This window comes from Saccopteryx bilineata, chromosome 3 (genome assembly GCF_036850765.1).
Source record: "Saccopteryx bilineata isolate mSacBil1 chromosome 3, mSacBil1_pri_phased_curated, whole genome shotgun sequence".
Classification (NCBI taxonomy): domain Eukaryota; kingdom Metazoa; phylum Chordata; class Mammalia; order Chiroptera; family Emballonuridae; genus Saccopteryx; species Saccopteryx bilineata.
Window position 1 is genome coordinate 102,964,435 of NC_089492.1, and position 19,996 is coordinate 102,984,430.

Below are 19,996 nucleotides of genomic sequence, written 5' to 3' on the forward strand. Positions count from 1 at the left end.
GTTTGGTCAACTGGGCCTTCCATCGCCCCATCCAGGGAAACTTCTGCTCTGCTTTCTCCAGAGAATAACTGTCCTTTGCCTCTCATCACAGTTGGGGAGAGTGTTTACCATGATAGAGAGAGGGATCTGGGAGTAAACTGCTTCCGAAGCCTGCTGTCAGTCCACCCTCCGTGCGGCTCCGCCTTCTGCCCGTGCAGAACACAGGGCTATAGTTTAGTCCCCACACCTTTGGGGGTTCTGTTGTGCAGGAGGGGGTGCTTCTTAACTTCCCCCCTCTCTGCTAGCCCAGGATTTGGCTCCCTGAGTCTGCTAAATCACTTCCAACTTCTTCTTTTGACTTCTAGCTTCGAAAATTGGGTTGCTCTTCTGTCTCCTTTCCTGTTTGCTTTGTCCTTGTGACTTTAGATCTTTCCTTTTTTAAAAAAAAAATTATTGTACCTGTTAGAGAACTTTGGAGCGATCAGAGAAAAGTGCATGTTTTCAGTCAATTGAGGTTTAACTGAAGAGTTCCCCATTTTTTCCTAATAATTAGAAAACATAAATAAGAAGAAAAAAGTTACAGTGCTATATACTTTTTCCAGTGCCTGCTACCTTGTGTACCTTTCCTTAGCATCAAGGTACCTAAAAAAAATCAATTCATAAGCTTGTTTGGGATTGAGGATTTTCAGCAAAAGGAATTAGAAGTCTTAGAGGAGATGTATATTTCATCTGAGTCCTGAAACCATGTAATGAACTTGCCATTCCATGAGAGCATGGCTTTCTCGTGACCAGGATATGTGTATCCACCAGATCCAGCATCTTACCATTGGCAGAGCTTGATGGACACTAATACAGTATTCTAATTGTGCAATTTCTCCTTTGTTAGATTCTGTAGTCTCTACAGACCATGATGTTTTAGTTAATATTTTTCAGGCAGGCCAAAGCATACTTTATTAGGATACAGCTTTCTTTATTTACACTTTTGTTACCTTGATTAGATTTGGATGTTTTCATATGTCTTAGTCATCTTAATATGACCCATACTGCAGATGACTAATAACTATTATGGTTTGATTTTCATCAATTTAATTCTTAAATGTAGCCTTATGTCAGATTATTAGGATAATTTAGTATGGTTTTGCTGTACTTATTAGCTATACCTGTATGTTATCAATGACCTTGGGAGGCTGGAAGGAGCACTTTCAACTCTGGGGATGGTGAGCAGAGGGTCTGGACAGTTTTTCTAGGTAAAGAGACGGTGTAAGTATATGGGTTTGGGGTGAGGAGGGGGCACAGGTAGGACAGGGTATTTCATGCAGCCTTTTCTAGTCCTCAGAGGTGGACATATTCTTTCCCCTCTGAATTTCTGTGGCATTCAACTTAAGTGTCTCTTACCTTTGATCTTGTGCATGCATTGGCCTTCTATGGACCTGGTTACCCCATTTTGTGATAATAGTGACTTTATGAGGTAGAAAATATTATCTTACTCCTTCCTCTCCAATTTTTCTTATGAGAAAACAGACTCAGAGATAGTGAACTGACCTGTCCAGGTTACATGCACAGCCCATGTGAGAGGCAACACTGGACTTTCAACCAGTCCCTCTGGCTCTAGATCTAGAATTGACCATCTTTAGTGACTTCCTCCTGCTGCCAGCATCTTACAAAGTTGCTTACCCAAGCTAGTGGCTCTCTGAAGGGAAGCTGTGTGCTGTTGGATTTTCCAGGCAGCACATAACACAGACTCAATAAAGGAGTTGATGTGACAACAGGACTCACTCGAGTGGGTAACACAGGGCAGGGCTAAGAGCTGGAAACTCACAGGTTTCTGTGCAATTTGACCAGATCGTTGGGTCCATACTCAGAGTTTGAAAACTCCTTCACTCTCATCCTGACCCATCTGACTGCTCCAGTGATAGTTTTGCCACCATGTCATCTAGTGCCCTGGGCTCAGCAGCAGCCCACACCATCCTGGAGGGCGGGATGACAGCCCCTGTTCCTGCAGTGCCTCCAGGGATTATCTGAGGATACAAAAAAGAGAATAGACACTTGGAACCACTGGAATGACCTTTATTTGGTGCTTTTATAAAATTTTGTTGTTGTTGCTAGTTGCATCACCTGCCTGTAGTGCTGCTTCTCTTGGATTGTGTTGCCCTGGCTCTTGGTTGGCTTCGTAAATGTTATGTATCCCTAACCAGGTTCTTTAACGTGGAAGTCCGCACCCTGGATTGGCTGAGATTCTTAGAGCACAGGGGATGCTGGTGCACACGTGGGTCTCATGAACACTGCCCCTCAGCCCCTGGAAACTGCCCATGGCTCTGAGCAGCATGAGCAAGCGAGCGCTCGGGTCCACTTGCTTCTTGAGTCTTCGACTTCCCAGGTCTCATTAACCATCATTTAAAAAAATTTTTTTATAGGTATATGGTATAGTTGTTTTCAGATATTTTCAGAAAATACTGACTTCAGTACTTGCCTGCCATGTTAAGCCAACAAAACTTCTCAGTGTGTTTTTCACAAAGTCAATTTTAACCTCAGTCTTCATTTTCCACCCATTTACTCTTCTGCCCCAAATCTGCTACAGCTCAGTGGGGAAGGAGATCTACTGAGCATGGTTATAAGCTAGCAGCCATGTTGCTAAGTGCCTTTCATACCTTAGCTCATTTAATCTTCCCAGCAGCTGAAGAGGAGGATCTATTAGTAATTCGATTTTATAGATCAAGGAAACATATATTAGTACTTCATTTTATAGATAAGGGAAGCAGAAAAGACAAGGGACACATGTGATTCAGAGATTCAGAAGGTCTGTGTTCAAAACCTATGATCTATTACCTGGTTAAAATGAAGGGGCCAGGCTGGTCTTAAACTAGTTGATAAGAGAACTAGATCCCTGCCTCACTTCTGCCCTCCTCTCCGGTGACTTGGGAGAAGCAATAGGCTTCTTCGAGTCTCAGTTTCCTCTTCAGGAAAGTGGGAGCTGCCCTGTCCCGTAGGCTGGTGGGGTAGTTGGGGTTTGTGTGAAAGCAGGAACAGGGTGCTCTTCTCAGAGCTGGGGGGTTAAATGAGGCCATAGTAATGTGATACGGTTACTTGTTATAAGCCTGGAAGAGCTCTGTTGGCAGCTTCCTGTAGCACAGGAGGGCCAGAAGCGGCGGGGAGAAGATGAAGGAAGAAATGCAGAATAGGCAGAGGGGGTATAACACATGTATGGAAGTGCTTGCCAGTGGGGAAGCAAGCGTGGGGATTAATGCAGCTCCCGAACGGTTGGTGCGCTGGGTTCCAGGCACTTCCTGCAGGGTGTGTTTGCTGTGTGCCACACCTTTCTGAATTTCAGAGAAATCTCTGTTAACTGTGTGTGTGCACGCGTGCATGTGTGTGAATACTTGCAAGGTTCCAGCTTGCACATTTATGGACCAATGTCTTTCTTAAATTCAAGTGAAATTCACAAAACAAAATGGATCATTTTCAGTGGCATTTAATGCATTCACGATGTTGCACAATCTACACCTCGATCGAGTTCTGAAACATTCTCATCACCCCAGCAAACTGTATGCTTTAAAGGCTCAGTTCAGGGAAAGCATGTTTGTGAACTGCATTAGGTCATCCTGATTCTGCCTGCCTGCCTACTGAATAGCCTTCCTCACCCTCAGATGGCAGGCCTCACTGTATGCTTGGCTAAGGAGGGTGGTTTAAGTACTCAGATTCCAAATGGGTTTGTTAGTCATAGTTCAACTCCTCCATGCAGCTTGGCTGCCTCATCTGAGCATGGAGAAAACCAGCATTTCAGACTTAATCAGGGTATAGTGGCTGGGGTCTTATCTTATGCTTGGCTGCTTGTCTTGGTATATTAAAAGACCAGTGAGAAACTTCAGTATTCTTAAGCCTCTTCCACAACCTCAGAAGCAGAGAAGAGTAGGTGTCAGTTCACAGCCAAACAGAATGGTGTTTCCTCTGGGTTTGGCCCATCCATTACTTACAGTTCTGTGTTGGCTGTTCCCCTCTCCTCTCCCCCGTAACCCCCACTATGAGAAGCCCATGTGACCTACATTCACAGTGCCCTAGAGTCCTCTGTAGCCTAAGTGTTGGAGAGGGTAAGAGGGCTGCTCCCATGGAAGTGTGAGGCCTGGTTATTATATGTGTCTCCCTCTAAATAGCTAGCCCTGGGGTGGTATCTACCCCAGTGTGATTCAGGGACTATAGCAATAACTAATGTAGAGGGGGTCCCGAATAGTCTTCATGGGGCCCAGTGAATGGCAACAGTATACTGAGAGAGAAGGAGGGAGGGTGGAAGGGAAGGAGGAAAAGAGAAAAAGCAGAGGAATAGCAGAAAGGGAAAAGCTGGGAGTGAGGAGCTCCCTTGGATAATCCAGAGACTACTTCATTCTGATTGGGCTATTTAGGTCATGTGCTCCTCTGAAAACCAATGCCTTTGGCCAGGGGGTGGGGAATGAAACTCCATGATTGGCTTAATCCAATCAGGAATTCGTTTAGCTGAGTATGGGATTACAGTCCCCAGAGGCATCTGTCTGGATGAAGGTGAGGTGGGTCGTAAGGAAATCAGTTTTCAGAAGAAGGAAATTGAAAGATGCTCGGTAGACAATCAGTAATACCCCTCATACCTTGGTAAAATAAATGTCAAGACGATGACAGTGGTGTAAAGTGGTAACAAGAAGTAACATGCTGCCTGACCTGTGGTGGCACAGTGGATAAAGTGTCGACCTGGAAATGCTGAGGTCGCTGGTTTGAAACCCTGGGCTTGCCTGGTCAAGGCACATATGGGAGTTGATGCTTCCAGCTCCTTCCCCCTTCTCTCTCTCTGTCTCTCTCTCTCTGCCTCTTTCTCTCCTCTCTAAAAATGAATAAAAAAAATAAAATAAAAAAAATTAAAAAAAAAAAAAAAAAGAAGTAACATGCTGAAAGTAGCACCCAGTCTGAGGCTCTCTTTTTTTAAAGCTCCCATTATTCAGGTGGGGGGGTTGGACTCATTGGTGTACCTGATCCCAGAGCCGTGATCCCAGGAGCCTTGGCTAAATGTGGTGACGGCAACCTGAAGAACAAGCCTGTGACTGGAAAAGTCAGATACTTGCTTCACCTTCTTCAGCTTTGTAGCTGATGAAGGCGGTGCGGGCCAGCACTTGCCAAGCCTCGTGATCCGGCTGCAGTTTACCTTTCTGATTTCACCTTCCCACATGCTATCCTCATTCACTCAGCAAGAATTTAGTATGCAGTCACCATAAGCCAGGCTTTAAAGAGTAGTGTCCTGCTCTCAGGGAGTCTTGTGGAGATTACAGATAAGAAAAGAGACAATCCTCTTACAGTGTAAGAAAGGGAATGACAAAAAAGCCCAGGATGCTACAGATTTGTTGGATGAAGAGATTTCTAAACCAGAGCCTGAAAGATGGGTCGGAGCTGCCCAGGTATGGAAGTCTAGAGAGGGAAAGGACAGTGAGACCGGCTGGGCAACTGACTGATCCGATGTGTCTTTGGGGTGATACTGAGGACCTCCCGGGTCCTGGCTTGAGCCTGAGTGCGTGGTGATTTTTTTTTTTAACTGAGATGGTGAACACAGGAGGTGTTGCAGATCTGAAGAAGAATAAATGAGTTCAGTTCAGAAATAATGAACTTGAGATGCTTCTGGTTTAGCCAAAAGGAGGTGTCGGGAGCGGGGTCTGGACCTCAAGAGGCAGAGATCTGCTTCAGATAAACACTTTCTGACTGTTCCTTCAACACGTCAAGCTTAACGTGTCCAAAACTGGCCTCTTGAATTTTCTCCCTAATGTGCTCCTCCACTCTTAGTCTCCCGCACCGCCCTGCAGAAGACATTATCCATGCAGCTGCACAGGAACCCTGGGTTATTCCAAAGACCTCCCTGACCTCAAGCCACACATCCGGCCCATTACTCAAGCCTGAGTTTATTTCCAGAATATTTCTAGAACCCGCCATTTCTTTAGCTGCCTACTGCTACTACTTCGTCTAAGCCACCATCTTCTCTCGCCTGAGTTACTGTAATACTCTCTCCTTGTACTCCTCCTGTCCACCTCTGGTTCATTCTCCACAAAGCAGCCTGAATTGGCTCTTTTTTCTTTTTTAATTCATTTTAGAGAGGAGAGAGAGAAGGGGGGGGAGGAGCAGGAAGCATCAACTCCCATATGTGCCTTGACCAGGCAAGCCCAGGGTTTCGAACCGGCGACCTTAGCATTTCCAGGTCAACGCTTTATCCACTGCGCCACCACAGGTCAGGCAAATTGCCTCTTTTTAAAAATAAAACACATGACTCCTTTCTCTCAACATTTTTTTTTTTTGTGACAGAGAACAGAGAGTCAAAGAGAGGGACAGATAGGGACAGACAGGAAGGGAGAAAGATGAGAAGCATCAATTCTTTGTTGTGTCACCTTAGCTGTTCATTGATTGCTTTCTCATATGTGCCTTGACCAGAGGGCTACAGCAGAGTGAGTGACCCCTTGCTCAAGCCAATGACCTTTGGGCTCACACCAGCAACCATGAGGTTATGTCTATGATCTCGTGCTCAAGCCAGCGACCCGGCACTCAAGCCGGGTGAGCCTGCGCTTAGGCCAGTGACCTCAGGTTTCAAACCTCAGTCCTCTGCATCTCAGTCCAACGCTCTATCTACTGCGCCACTGCCTGGTCAAGCATCTCTCAACTTTCTGTTGACTTTCCATTGCAGTAGGTTCTGATGATGCTCTCCAAGCCCACCTAGTCACCCTGGTGCATACTATCCTGTCTCTAACTCTGTAAGCCTTCCCTCAGATCTCAGGTTAGACGTCACTCCCTCTGAGAGGTCATCCTGGTGATTCTCCTAGTTCCTGGCTCTCTTCCTTCAGTGCAAGTATCCCAATTTGCATTTATAGTCCCTTTTGTCCCTATTTGTTGAATGCCTACCTCAGTGCCTCAACCAAATCAGGGTCATCCCCTCTTTTATAACAAATGTTTTTCCTTTACTTATCCTCAAATGAAATCTGCAGGTAATATAACTTCTCTATACACATAAGTTTAAATCAGTACAATATCCCAGCAGTAATATGAAGGAGAACTAAAAGTAAAGTGACCCGTCATAAAAATACTTATTTCAGTGTTAAATTCTTAAGTTCTCAGAGCTCAGTTCTCCAGAAAACATAAATAATCAGGTGCCTACACCTAGAGGTAGAATTACCATGAATAGAACAGCCACAAAAGTTGACTAACATAGTTGTGGTTTATTGGAGATTCAGACAGTAAGAGCAACATTGCTAGTGGTATGCAACTTTCTACAATGGTTAGCAACTCCTGTAATGTTCTGAACAAAATATAGTCTCTTTTACTCCTTCGTTTTGCACTGAAATTCCCTTCCTAGAAAATTCATTAAAACCGTGCAAGAAATACTTTGTGTTTTTATGTACACCAAAGTTAGGTCTTCGATTCGGGTAATTATAAAATGGTTTTTTTTGTTCACTGGTGCCAGGCAGTACACTCACCAATCATGCACACAGGGTACCTAGCACCCTGGCTCCTTGAACGCTTAGGGATACCATATAAATACCATTTCACAACTAAACTGAAAGTTATAGGGAAAAAAAGCCAAATATTTGAAAAGTTTTTGAAAAACAGTTACCTCTTAGAATTTTATAGCACTTAAAATAATTTATTTCCTGCCTGACCGGGCAGTGGCTCAGTGGATAGAGCGTTGAACTGGGATGTGGAGGACGAGGTTCGAGATCCTGAGGTCTCCAGCTTGAGCGCAGGCTCATCTGGTTTGAGCAAAGCTCACCAGCTTGGACCCAAAGTTGCTGGCTTGAGCAAGGGGTCTCTCGGTCTGCTGAAGGCCCGCGGTCAAGGCACATATGAGAAAGTTATCAATGAACAACTAAGGTGTCGCAACGAAAAACTAATGATTGATGCTTCTCGTCTCTCTCCATTTCTGCCTGTCTGTCCCTATCTGTCCCTCTCTCTGATCTCTGTCTCTGTAAAAAACAAAAAATCATTTCCTCCCCCATTCATGTCGACACCTCCTACATTTTAAAAACAGTCCCTGGACACTCGCTCAGCCCTAGTTGAGAGGCACTTGCCTCCTCCTCTGTCACACTGAACTCCATAGGGCAGGGAGCATTCACAGAGCTCAGCCTTGAGCTGACAGATTCTTGTTTGAATGAGTGAGTGAATGAATGAATATTCCATCAACATGAAATTTGTGCCAAGAAAATTAGAAAAGGAATATACTGCGTGGAAACATGACCTGACCTTTACCTCTCTCTGCATGCCTTAGGGCAGCAAACCTCTGTGTTAGTGAAAGAGACTTGTCATTATAGCTCCAGACAGTGTAGAATTTCAGCTCTAAACCCTTTACAATGAGGCAAGTCATCTCACCATGCACCAAAGAAACTGCACTGGCTCCGAAGTTGTGGTTTGTCTTTTTTTGGAAAGTCAGGCTTGTCTGTTGAAGAGCTCAAAACACTTGACCAGCTCTCTCATTTATCTTAACATGTGTATGCTATATTTATTCTCCCCTCACAGATGGGGAACTACAGCTTGCCTAAGGGCCATATTTAGCTGTCTTGATCCTCTACCTTGTGGGGTCAGCTTAGATAAAACAGAATCCTAAAACTTGATTTTTACTCGGTCCGTTAAATCTCCTCCCACATTAAATCTGTCACTAGGGTAAAAACTGTTCTTTTGACGATTTCTAACCATGTAATGTGGCAATCTGGTTCAGCCCCAGCTTTGGGAGAAGAGGAAGTGCTGGTTCATAATGACACGGGTAGATAAGGGCAGGGCCAGTTCTCTGGTGGGTTATCTTTCTGCTGCAGCCCATTTCAACTTTCCATTTTCTCCAGCCAGCCTGCATGGGAGTTAGGATCAGTCAGGTGGTCAGAAGGAAGGTAGTGGTGGAAAGGAGCCAAAGATTTGGTTCACTAGCTCCGAAATAATTGGTAAATCAATTGGGAGCCTGAGTTATTATATCATAAATCAAAATACATCAAGATGACAGTTGCTGAAACTTAGAAGCAAAACCTTCAATTTCAAGAATTCTTTTACTAAGAGCTAATCAGACCAGTGATATATATTAAAAACCATTTCACAACTAAACTGAAGATGAAAAAAAAAAAAAAAATACCAAATATTTGAAAAGTTTTTGAAAAACAGTTACCCCTTAGGAATTTATAGCACTTAAAAAAATTACTTTCCTCCCCAAATTTCCTTTAGTTCAGCAGTAGTAGAAGGTAGTAGGCAAAATCAGTAAACTCATTACTGATGTATTTTAAACCAAACTTACCAAAATGCTTCCAAAAGGGACCCAACCCAGCTTCTGTGAAAAAGACAATTATTGTTAAGGGGGTGAAAAGTGATATTTTCCTTTCACAAAGTTAAATACAAAATGAACTCAAAAGTGACAGGACCACATAAAGGAGATAAGGTTTCATAGACAACTATTACTAAGAATTATTGTAGGAATGTTTATAATTTATATTAGATTTGTGACGAAACGTTTTTTCTCTTCAGAAGTTAGCTTCATAACGTGTGGCCTCTGGACTTCAGTACAGCGCGCTCTGGGGGTTCCAGAGTTTGAGGAACAGGGAGCCATGCCTGCTCCCTGTTCTGGGCTTCTCACAAGAAACAGATGTTTCAGAGGGAGAATACTACTGTGTGCTTTGGAAGTGACAGAGCTGTTCCTTCACATACCGCAAGCCACCAGTTGTCAGGGAAATTCGTCGTTGTCTTACATTTTATCTCTCGAAGTAGTTAGAAGCTGTTTTAGATTTGAGAAGTGTGGGGCTTATCTGTTCAAGAATTATTCACCTGTGAGCCTACTTTTTATCTTTCAAGGTTGTTGTAGGTTTTCATAAATGACTGTTTTTTAAAGTAGCATGCTGTATTTTTCAGGAATATAATGTTGCTATAGCACTTTATAGTCTCCAAAGCCTTTGTCACTGACTTTCTCCCATTTTACAGACAGAAGCTAAGCCTCTGAGAAGTAAGTGACTGACTAAGGCCATATTGCTATGTGCTAATCTTCTATGTGCTAATCTTCTCTGTTCTTACCTCTTCTGATAAGTCTTTTAGCATCCCCTGATTACCACTCTTGGTATCTGACTCGTAATATAGTGTTCACATACATTTGTCTCCCTTACACTGAACTCCCTAAGAGCAGGGCCTGTTATAAATGTTTGTCTGTCTCTCACCTGTCAAATTCTTCCTCCTCTGTTCTAACCTTACGCATGTTCCCATGCCGGCTCTGCAGCTCATTCTTCTCTTCTAGGCTGTGGCTTTGAGGTCTGCAAAGCTCTATTGAGGTGCACAAGTACATAGTGGGCACTGTTATTGCTCATTTGATCCCATTGCCTTGTTTTTAAAATATAGATACCTTATGGCAGAGTTTTGCAAACGTTTATAAGGTGTTATATAAATCAAATATGATCTGAATCTTGCTCTTCTTTCATTTCTCTAATGATTGCACTTCACACAATTCTGGACACATAGTAGGTGCTTATTAATGTTTGTTGGGTTAAGCATTTATATATTTACCTGCCCAGTTTATACTTTTCTTTCTCCCATTATTTAAAATGACTATTCTTTTATATGTATACTAGAAAGCCCAGCAGTCATACAAAATGACCGCTGTTCTAGATATTATAAATTGTAATTAAAATGATTTGTGCAAAGGTGTCTGCTAATTCAAACTGAATTACCCAGGGCAGGCGGCCAGGACGCCCCTTTGCTTACTGCCCCATGGGGTTTCCCCCTTCTACTTGCTTAATTGCTTAAAGTAGAGTGCAATGAAGGAAACCACTGGCAGTACATTTCTTAAGAGCCACCACTAGCTCAATAATAAAGGTGATTTAAATAATAAAATGTTAATTCACATGTCAAAGATCTCTTTGTACACAACATTTCTTGTGTAGATCTTTCCATCATTTTTAAGCTCACCTTGCAGAGAACCATCAATTATTTTTAATTTTACATCCGTTCTTTCATGAACTCTTGAACAGGCAACATAAAGTTGACCGTGTCCAAATGCAGGCTCAGGTAAAAAAATGCCAACACGCTTAAGCGTTTGGCCCTGAGACTTATTGATGGTCATAGCAAAGGCAAGTTTTACAGGAAATTGTCTAGTGGATAATTCTCAATTAGTGGAACTACAATGTTTCCGTACTTGCAACACTGAGAAAATCCTTTCTTGCCACGGTCAAATCAATTAGTTTCTAACTTGAAGTTTAAGGACTGACAGTGTTCACATTTAATATTCATGTCACCAGAGGAATGCTCAAAAATTAAAGTTTCTCCGTTTGAAACTGTTTTAATCCTTTTTGCGTTTCGGTCAGCATTACTCTGTCGTTTGTTTTTTTTTTTGCATTTCTCTCCTGCCTTTGTTCAAGGGACTCATTTTGTCGAGACAGGCTTTTTTGTCTTGCATCTGAGGCAAGCCTTGTTTCTCTATGCTCATCAGTCTCATTTTGCCGAGAAAGACGCATTTGCTCTGCGACTGAAGCAAGCCTTGTCTTTCTCTGCTCAGTGGTTTCTTTTTGTCGAGAAAGCCATTTTTGTGCAGCTTTAGCTCCTTTTCTCTCCTCTTCAGTGCTGTATTTTCTAGGAGGCATTCTTAAAAGAAATTACATTAAGACGTAGTTTTTATGTAAAACAGATGATTGCCAATGCAAACAAATGTTCACCTTCCCCCTGACACACTCAATTTGTGTTCAGCCTTAAATTGTTTCAAAAGCAGATGATTGCCAATGCAAACAAATGTTCACCTTCCCCTTGACCCGCTCAATTTGTGTTCAGCCGTGGCAACTTCACCCCATTGGCTAGTACAGTTACGCAAGCAACCAATAAGCTATCGGCGACAAACAGACACTTAAGCCGCATATAATAAAGATGTCTTGAACTCCCAACTAAACTGTAAGCTCCAGAGAAGACAACTATTTCTTGTATATATGTCTGTGTATCCCCAGAACATCTTCCATGTAGTACAATCTCAATAAATCTTTGCTAATTGATTTAAGTGACCAGCATGTGATAGCATACCCATGAACAAAGCATGTGAGGCCTGTAGTGCTATCCAGTGTAACTGGTTTTGTTTAAAATTAATGTTTTGGATGTGTATTTTAAATAGACATACACATGTTAAAAATACGTATTTTAAAGAGAATTCACAAAAATAGGAGCACCAGGTCCACATGAAGGGGACAAAGGTCATTTAGAAGAAGGCATGGTCCCCTGGCCGGTTGGCTCAGTGGTAGAGTGTCGGCCTAGCGTGCAGAAGTCCTGGGTTCCATTCCCGGCCAGGGCACACAGGAGAAGCACCCATCTGCTTCTCCACCCCTCCCCCTCTCCTTCCTCTCTGTCTCTCTCTTCCCCTCCCGCAGCGAGGCTCCATTGGAGCAAAGATGGCCCAGGCGCTGGGGATGGCTCCTTGGCCTCTGCCCCAGGCGCTAGAGTGGCTTGGGTCGCAACAGAGCGACGGACACCCCCGGAGGGGCAGAGCATCGCCCCCTGGTGGGCAGAGCGTGCCCCCTGGTGGGCGTGCCAGGTGGATCCCGGTTGGGCGCATGCGGGAGTCTGTCTGACTGTCTCTCCCGGTTTCCAGCTTCAGAAAAAAAAAAGAAAAAGAAAAAAAGAAAAAGGCATGGTCATGGGCACTGCTGGCTGAGCTGTCCATGAAAAGTCCCCCCCCCCCCATGGCCACTTGCTCCAGTTCTGTTACATCCAGAGGTCTTTAGTTTCCTCTCAGAGCACCGTCATTGAATCTTTTTGTCTGTGGATCCTTGTCAGGTTGCGTGTTCTATTTTTCAGGGGTTAAGTTGTCATCATCACAGATCAAAGACTCTTGACAAGAGTGGAGAGTAAGTTTAATCATTAAGCTACCAGAAGACATTTTTTAAAGAATTGATACTTCTGGTAGTTATCCAGTGGGTCAGAAACTAAAGCTTTTACTAAGCAGTTCAGTAATCTTATTGATCGAACTCATGCTTGTTTTTATGATTTTGATGTGAGACAGTTGTCTTTAATACAGCTTTCTCTACTCCTGGGAAAGTTCCAGTTACCATGCTGAAATATCTAGAAACCTACTTTTTATTTTTTTTTAAAGAACTAAAATATAATCGATTTGTTAATTAAGAAGACACTAGAGAGTTGGCTTTGAGAAGTTCTGACTTTGATAAGTGGCAGTTGTTCCACATTTAATTTCTTTGTGTTGTTGAATTTAAACCATTTAGCTGGAGGTGAAATTTATTTATCCCCCAAATCCAGAATTTCACATTAAATTCACTCCAGATACTGCACAGTAGATAGAAATGATTTTATGTGAAGCAGGTTATAGTGTGTATAGGGGCTCATTTATTTTTTTTTTAATGTGCTGTCTATTATTAGACTTCTAATTACTCAGACTGGATGGAAGCAGAAAGGTCTCCTTCTTATAATAACTGCCAATTATTTAGTTGGAGATTATAGGCAGAAGGAATTCATTTTAGGTAGTTTGATTTAAGAGATAACATTTGTTTTTAAGGAGTTCTAAGCATACTTGTCTTTGTTTTGTTCTTTCTATAACCCAAGTCCTTTACATTTTAATTATTTCAACAAAATCTGCAATTTAACCAATATCTAGAAATGATTAATTTAATTTCTTCCTTTATGCCCACATGTCTCTCATTGAGGGAAGTCAGTATTCACTATGGTTATGAAAGCAATCCATACAGTACTTAAGTTCTGTAGAATACATACACTAATTTATTAAGCATATCTAGGGAATTTTGCATTCACTTACTTTTTATTCTTTGTAATATCCTTCTAGAGAAAATGTGCATTCCAGCTCCCTGATGAGGTAAACTTACTTGAAAAGTAAAATTTCATTTAAAAATCTCATTTGATTTTCTTAGAAATATATACATATTTTTTTGGCTACATTTTAAATAGTCTTAAGGCTATTGAGTCCCCAGGTGACTAATTAGCACAACAATAATATTCTCTTTTATTAATGTGAAAATTATACTGTCCTCAAGAGACCTCAGTTTGATTTGTGTGTTTTGATGCCAGTACAGAAAATTTTATTTCTCACTAAAGGAGTTTCTTCTCTGTGGTTGGAGAGAGATGCAAAACAAGGACTGGTTGTGGGGCTGTGGGACCCTGTGTGGATTATGGAAGATTTAGGAGAATCAGTTTCCCATGGGATGAAGAATTTATGTGGAAGCATTGGAATCTTTGACATGTCTGGTGCTATGCTGAAGGATTTAGTTGCATTATTTCATTCATTCCTCATAATCCTATGTGATAGTATTCCCATGTCTAATTCTGAGAAAATTGGGAGATCTAAATATGGATGAGGAGAGATTTTTAACAAGAGCACTCCGTTCCCTGACCATGCCGAGTTTTCTCTCTGGAATGTCAAGTAGCTGGGTAGATGCTGGGATGATGTGCTGTCACTTCTTCCCTCTTATTGACATGTAGTTTGAAGTAGGCAGCAGAGTACAGGAAAGTGTATTTAGTGTATTCAATCATACTACTTAACACTCTAAACTAATTTTTACAAATATTCTGTTTTGTTAGGAATTCTCTGATAGTAACTGCTGGGGTGGAACATGTTTGCCACCCACATTACTTGATTTCTTTATTAATTTCTTTTTTTAATATCTTATTTATTAATTTTTACAGAGATAGTAGAGAGGGGTGGGGAGAGAGAAGTATAGTTGCCTCACTTTAGTTGTTCATTGATTGTTTATTGTATGCACCTTGACCGGGGAAACCCAGGGTTTCAAGCTCTGTCCACTGCATCACCACAGGTCAGGCCAATTTTTTTTTTTTTTTTTTTTTTGTGACAGAGAGAGATGAAGAGAGGGAGAGATAGAGACAGAGAGGAAGGGAGAGAGATGAGAAGCATCAGTTCTTCATTGCAGCACCTTAGTTGTTCATTGATTTACTTTCTCATATGTGCCTTGATGGGAGGTGGTGGTGGGCTACAGAAGAGCGAGTAACCCCTTGCTCAAGCCAGCGACCTTGGGCTCAAGCCAGTGGCCATGGGGTCATGTCTGTGATGTCTATGATCCCATGCTCAAGGCAGCAACCCCACGCTCAAGCTATCGACCTCGGGGTTTCGAACCTAGGTCCCCTGCATCCCAATCCAATGCTCTATCCACTGCACCACCACCTGGTCAAGTCAGGCTAATTTCTTTTAATAGCAGAGCACTGCTCTATTCAAAACCAATCAAAAGCCTCCACTTTTAAAAATAAAGGGTAACAAAGACTGAGGATGGCATTTTCCTTCTTGTCCTGCACTAGCCTATGCCTGAGACATCTTTCAGCACCCACGCTTCAGACTGTAGGTGTGCCTTTTGGATGCATCACAGAGAAACAGAGGGTTAACTCCAAAGTCAAGACTTTGAGATGTAAAAATATGCTCGAGTTGAACATTATACTAAGAAAAATGTTAGAAGATGACGTGCAAGGGAAACGGTTCCATGAGGGAAGGAACTACTGCTGCTGAAACTTCAAGTGGATATTCTTCATATTTGTTCCTTTAGTTCTGCTCATTGCAGTTTAGTAGTGAAGTGGGTCATCTAAGAGGGGTAGTGGCCTAGACCCAAAATAAAGTTTCCTTGAAACCAGATGAGAGGCTAGCCCTGACCAAAATAGAATCCTGACTGTTCACTCACTAGGATGTAACTAAGCAGGATTTTGTGTCATAGAAAATAGTCGAAGCAAAAGAGGATCTCCACTGCCTTTTGTGATAGATGCTAAAGCCCTCAACAGTACAGCCCTTCTGTGAAGTACAAAGCAGCAGTTTGTATTCTGGTCTGGAAAGATCTGCGACACACTGAAGTGTGTAGAACTTGCGCTGCACGATCTCTTCTAGCGCAGACGTTTGAATGTATACAGTTGTATGCATATACATGTATGAAAAAAGAACTGGAAAGATACATCTGAAAACATCTCCATTTCAGGAAGGGAATGGAAATTGGAGAGGAAAGGGTTTTTTTGTGTGAATTTCCTCAATGTGTTTCTATCTTTAAATTTTTATACACACACACACACACACACTTTAAAAGCCTATATAAACAGGGAAAGCAAAGATCTAATGTCTCAGTGAAGATGTGTGGTGGCTAAGGCATAGGTTCTGGAATAAAAAAAAATGCCAGGGTTTAAATCCCATCTCTTCCTAATTGGCTATACATCCCTACGCAAGTTATTTAACTTCTGCGGCTGAGTTTACTCACATGGAAAACAGGGATAATGGTACCTTTGTTATAGTATAGTTTAGGGGTCCCCAAACTACGGCCCACGGGCTGCATGTGGCCCCCTGAGGCCATTTATCCGGCCCCCACTGCACTTTTGGAAGGGGCACCTCTTTCGTTGGTGGTCAGTGAGAGGAGCACATTGACCATCTCATTAGCCAAAAGCAAGCCCATAGTCCCCATTGAAATACTGGTCAGTTTGTTGATTTAAATTTACTTGTTCTTTATTTTAAATATTGTATTTGTTCCCGTTTTGTTTTTTTATTTTAAAATAAGATATGTGCAGAGTGCATAGGGATTTGTTCATAGTTTTTTTTATAGTCCGGCCCTCCAGCGTTCTAAGGGACAGTGAACTGGCCCCCTGTGTAAAATGTTTGGGGACCCCTGGTATAGTTGTTTTGAGAATTAAACAAGTAATACTTGGCAGGGACCCGACCCAGTAAACTTTCAGTATGTTAGTTGTTATAAACAATAACACTTAGACAACACCTAGCTAGAATCAATTCTTTGTGCAAACTTTTCAGTGGAAAATGTTTCCAGCGACAGCTTTAGTCACCACAGTATGTTTTCTCCAGGTTTCATTGTAGTTGTCAGTGGTCTTGTCGTATTTTCACCCTACTGGTGCTGAGAACTTCAGAAGGAAACATAGCAAACGCAAATGGGATTATCTTGTTTTATGAAGAGGGCCATACATTTTACTTGTGGAATACTCCTGACTTTGCTTCTTTGTCCGTGTTAATCTAATGTACATATTATTATTATTAGTCAACTAAAGAAATGGAGATGGAAATAATGAGGTTTTTCTTTCTTCTTTAGGAAGACTATGATCGTCTGAGGCCTTTATCTTATCCAATGACTGACGTCTTCCTTATATGCTTCTCTGTGGTAAATCCAGCCTCGTTTCAAAATGTGAAAGAGGAGTGGGTGCCAGAACTTAAGGAATATGCACCAAATGTACCCTTTTTATTGATAGGAACTCAGGTATGTCTGCTTTGATTTTCCCCATTGAAGAAGACTCTCTCAGGCAACAGTGTGGTGCTGCCCTCAGACACATGCACCTAAGGTTTAGTTTAGTAGATGATTTATGTGGTTAAGCTCAGTTGTAGTTATGATAAATTCTATTACATTTTTGGGAAAAGTAGTGCTAAAAGAAAGCCAGTTATATTAGTTGGTTTTAAAATTAAGTTTCTTTGTTTAAGCTTTTACTGGTATGTGGGGATTAAGTGGGACTACATGCTTGATTCATCTTTAAAGACTTGTAATATTATGGGACGTTATTGACCTTTCTTAATTAGATTGATCTCCGAGATGACCCCAAAACTTTAGCAAGACTGAATGATATGAAAGAAAAACCTGTATGTGTGGAACAAGGACAGAAACTAGCAAAAGAGGTAATGGAACCTTTACAGAATTTATGAGTAAGTGTAAAAGCAGCTAAAGTAATACTAGAAGCTAACATTATTGCGCACTTACTACACGCTGGGCACTGTGCTGAGTGCTTTCCGTGCATTATCGTCTTTGATCCTTGCACCGACCCTGAGGTAGGTCAGGTCTGACTGGTTCCCAGTTTTACAGAACAGAAAACGGAGGCTCGGCAATGTCTGGTCACTTGTTAGGTCCTGCAAGTAATAAATAAATGCCAGAGCTGGGTTTCAGTCAAGGCCTGACTCCAGAGCCCTGACTCTTAGACTGCCAGTATTTTCCTAATAAGTCATATGTGTAGATAGAGGCATCAGAAGAAGGTGCTGACCTATACACCCTTCTTCATCACTTAGATATCTGTGCTGTGCCACCGCAGGCTCTGTCTGCAGTTAACACTCATGGAGTAGGTAGCGGAGCGACAGATTAAAGCTGCAGTTAAAAACAAAAAGTTATGGCTAGGTTCGAAAAGAGATGAGTTGAATTTTCTTCCAATCTCTTAATAAAAGATAGGAAGTAGCAGCATTCTAAAGCATTTATAACTGTGATGTATCTTTTAACTTCTATATTTTCCTCACCCCAAAGCTAGGCTTACTTTTTTCTCCGTTGGGCCCAACATTATTGGATTCTGTTTTTTATATATGACTTTAATAGGACTTGGGTGGAAACAGATTCTAATAAAGTCCTTTAAAATGTACTATCAGGAGACAGAAGGAAGCAGGAAAACTTTAAGGAGGACAGTTTTTCCTAATGCAAAAGATAAATAACTTCACTAACAAATCACTTTAGAAATTTCACATATTCAATTTTGTAAACTTGGGGAAACAAGAAATTTCTAAATGCCATAAAGAGGGAGAGTCATAAATGAAAATATTAATGTTTTAACTACATAAAAATTTAACACATCATATACCAAAAATAAAAGTAATATAACAAACTTGACACGTATGGCAGAAAAATGGGTTAATACCCTTTTTTTAGAAAAAATTTAGAAAATTAAATTTAATGGGGTGACATTGATCAATTAGAGTAATGGGTTAATATCCTTAGTACACAGGAACCTTTTGCATATGAATTAATCAGAAAAAGACATATCCCCAGTAGAAAACTGGGCTAACAACATCAATATAAAATTCACCAAAAAATACATATTGCCATTGAAGATAGAAAATGTTTAAACTCCTTAACAGTCAAATGTAAGTTCAATTTCTACCCATAAAGTTGGCAAAAAAATAAAAGAAAAGAAATGAATTATAATAACCCCTTTTCCAGGGTTGCAAGGAAATGGGCATTTTATTATATAATGTTGGTTGTTGAGTAAAAGCAGTCTTGATAATACACAAAAGCCTTCAAGTTATGCACACTTGATCATCAATTCTGTATGCAGGAATTTATCCCAAGAAAATTATTTAGATGTGCTTAAAGAGATAGCTACAAAGCTGCTGCATTGTTTATAAAGGCGAAAAATAAAAAAAACCCTGCCATCTATTAAAAATGTATACTAGTGTAGCCATTGAGGTGTTCAAATTTATTATGTAGTTTAAGAAAAAAGTGGTTGCAAAACAATAGGATCCCAATTTTAGGCCTCTCAGCAGCATTTGGCACAGTATTTCCTTCATGAAATACTTTTATGTGGCTTCCTTGAATATCCTCTTTGGTTTTTCTGCCCTCTTGTTGGCCTTTCCTCTGTCTCTTCATGTCCCTTTCTCTGAATGATGGAGGGCCCAGGGATAACACTCAGCTTCTTGGACATCTTTCTCTTGGTCTGGGTAAGCTTTTAGCAGTCTCGGGGTTTGGACAGTAGATCCCCAAATTCCTGTCTCCAGCCTGGACCTCTTCCCTAAACTCTAGGCTTGGTTGTCCATCCATTCACTTGACAAGTCTATCTTGGTGGCTGAGCATCTCAAAATTATCATGATGAAAACAATTCCTAATTTTATCCTCCAAGCCTGTCCTCCCAGTTACTCAGGTCAGAAACCTTGAAGTCACCCTTGACCTTGCTCTTCTTAGATGAGAAAGCAACCCTGTAGCAAAACATACTGCTCGACCTTGATAATCTAGCCAGAATCGAAATGCCCTGCACCATTCCCTCCTCTTTCAGTCAGGCCCAGATGCCTCCATCTCTGGCCTGGATTACTGGGACAGTTTCTAACCCATCTTTCTGCTTCTGCCTGTGCCCCGTGTTAACCTGTGCTCAACACAACATCCTGAATGAGTTTTTTATTAATAAAATATAAACCCCATCAGGTCACTGCTCTGCTCAGAGGCCTCCAGCAGCTCCCAGCTTGTGCAGAGTCGAGGCCAGTCCTCAGTGTGGCTGCTGCTACCTCTCTGCCTCACTCAGGCACGTGGCCTCCAGGCACATGGCCTTGCTGTTCCCCAAAGTC

The 19,996-nt window shown here is 41.7% G+C and overlaps 1 protein-coding gene across 2 annotated transcripts in view; it reads left to right on the forward strand.

Annotated features, from left to right (window-relative positions):
• Positions 1-19,996, forward strand: part of RHOQ (ras homolog family member Q) — a 41,937-nt gene that overhangs the window by 17,431 nt on the left and 4,510 nt on the right. For both annotated transcript variants that reach the window (XM_066267051.1, XM_066267049.1), the window contains 2 exons: positions 17,007-17,171; positions 17,486-17,581. In XM_066267051.1, coding sequence (XP_066123148.1) covers positions 17,007-17,171; positions 17,486-17,581 — 261 coding nt within the window. The remainder of the gene's footprint in view (positions 1-17,006; positions 17,172-17,485; positions 17,582-19,996) is intronic.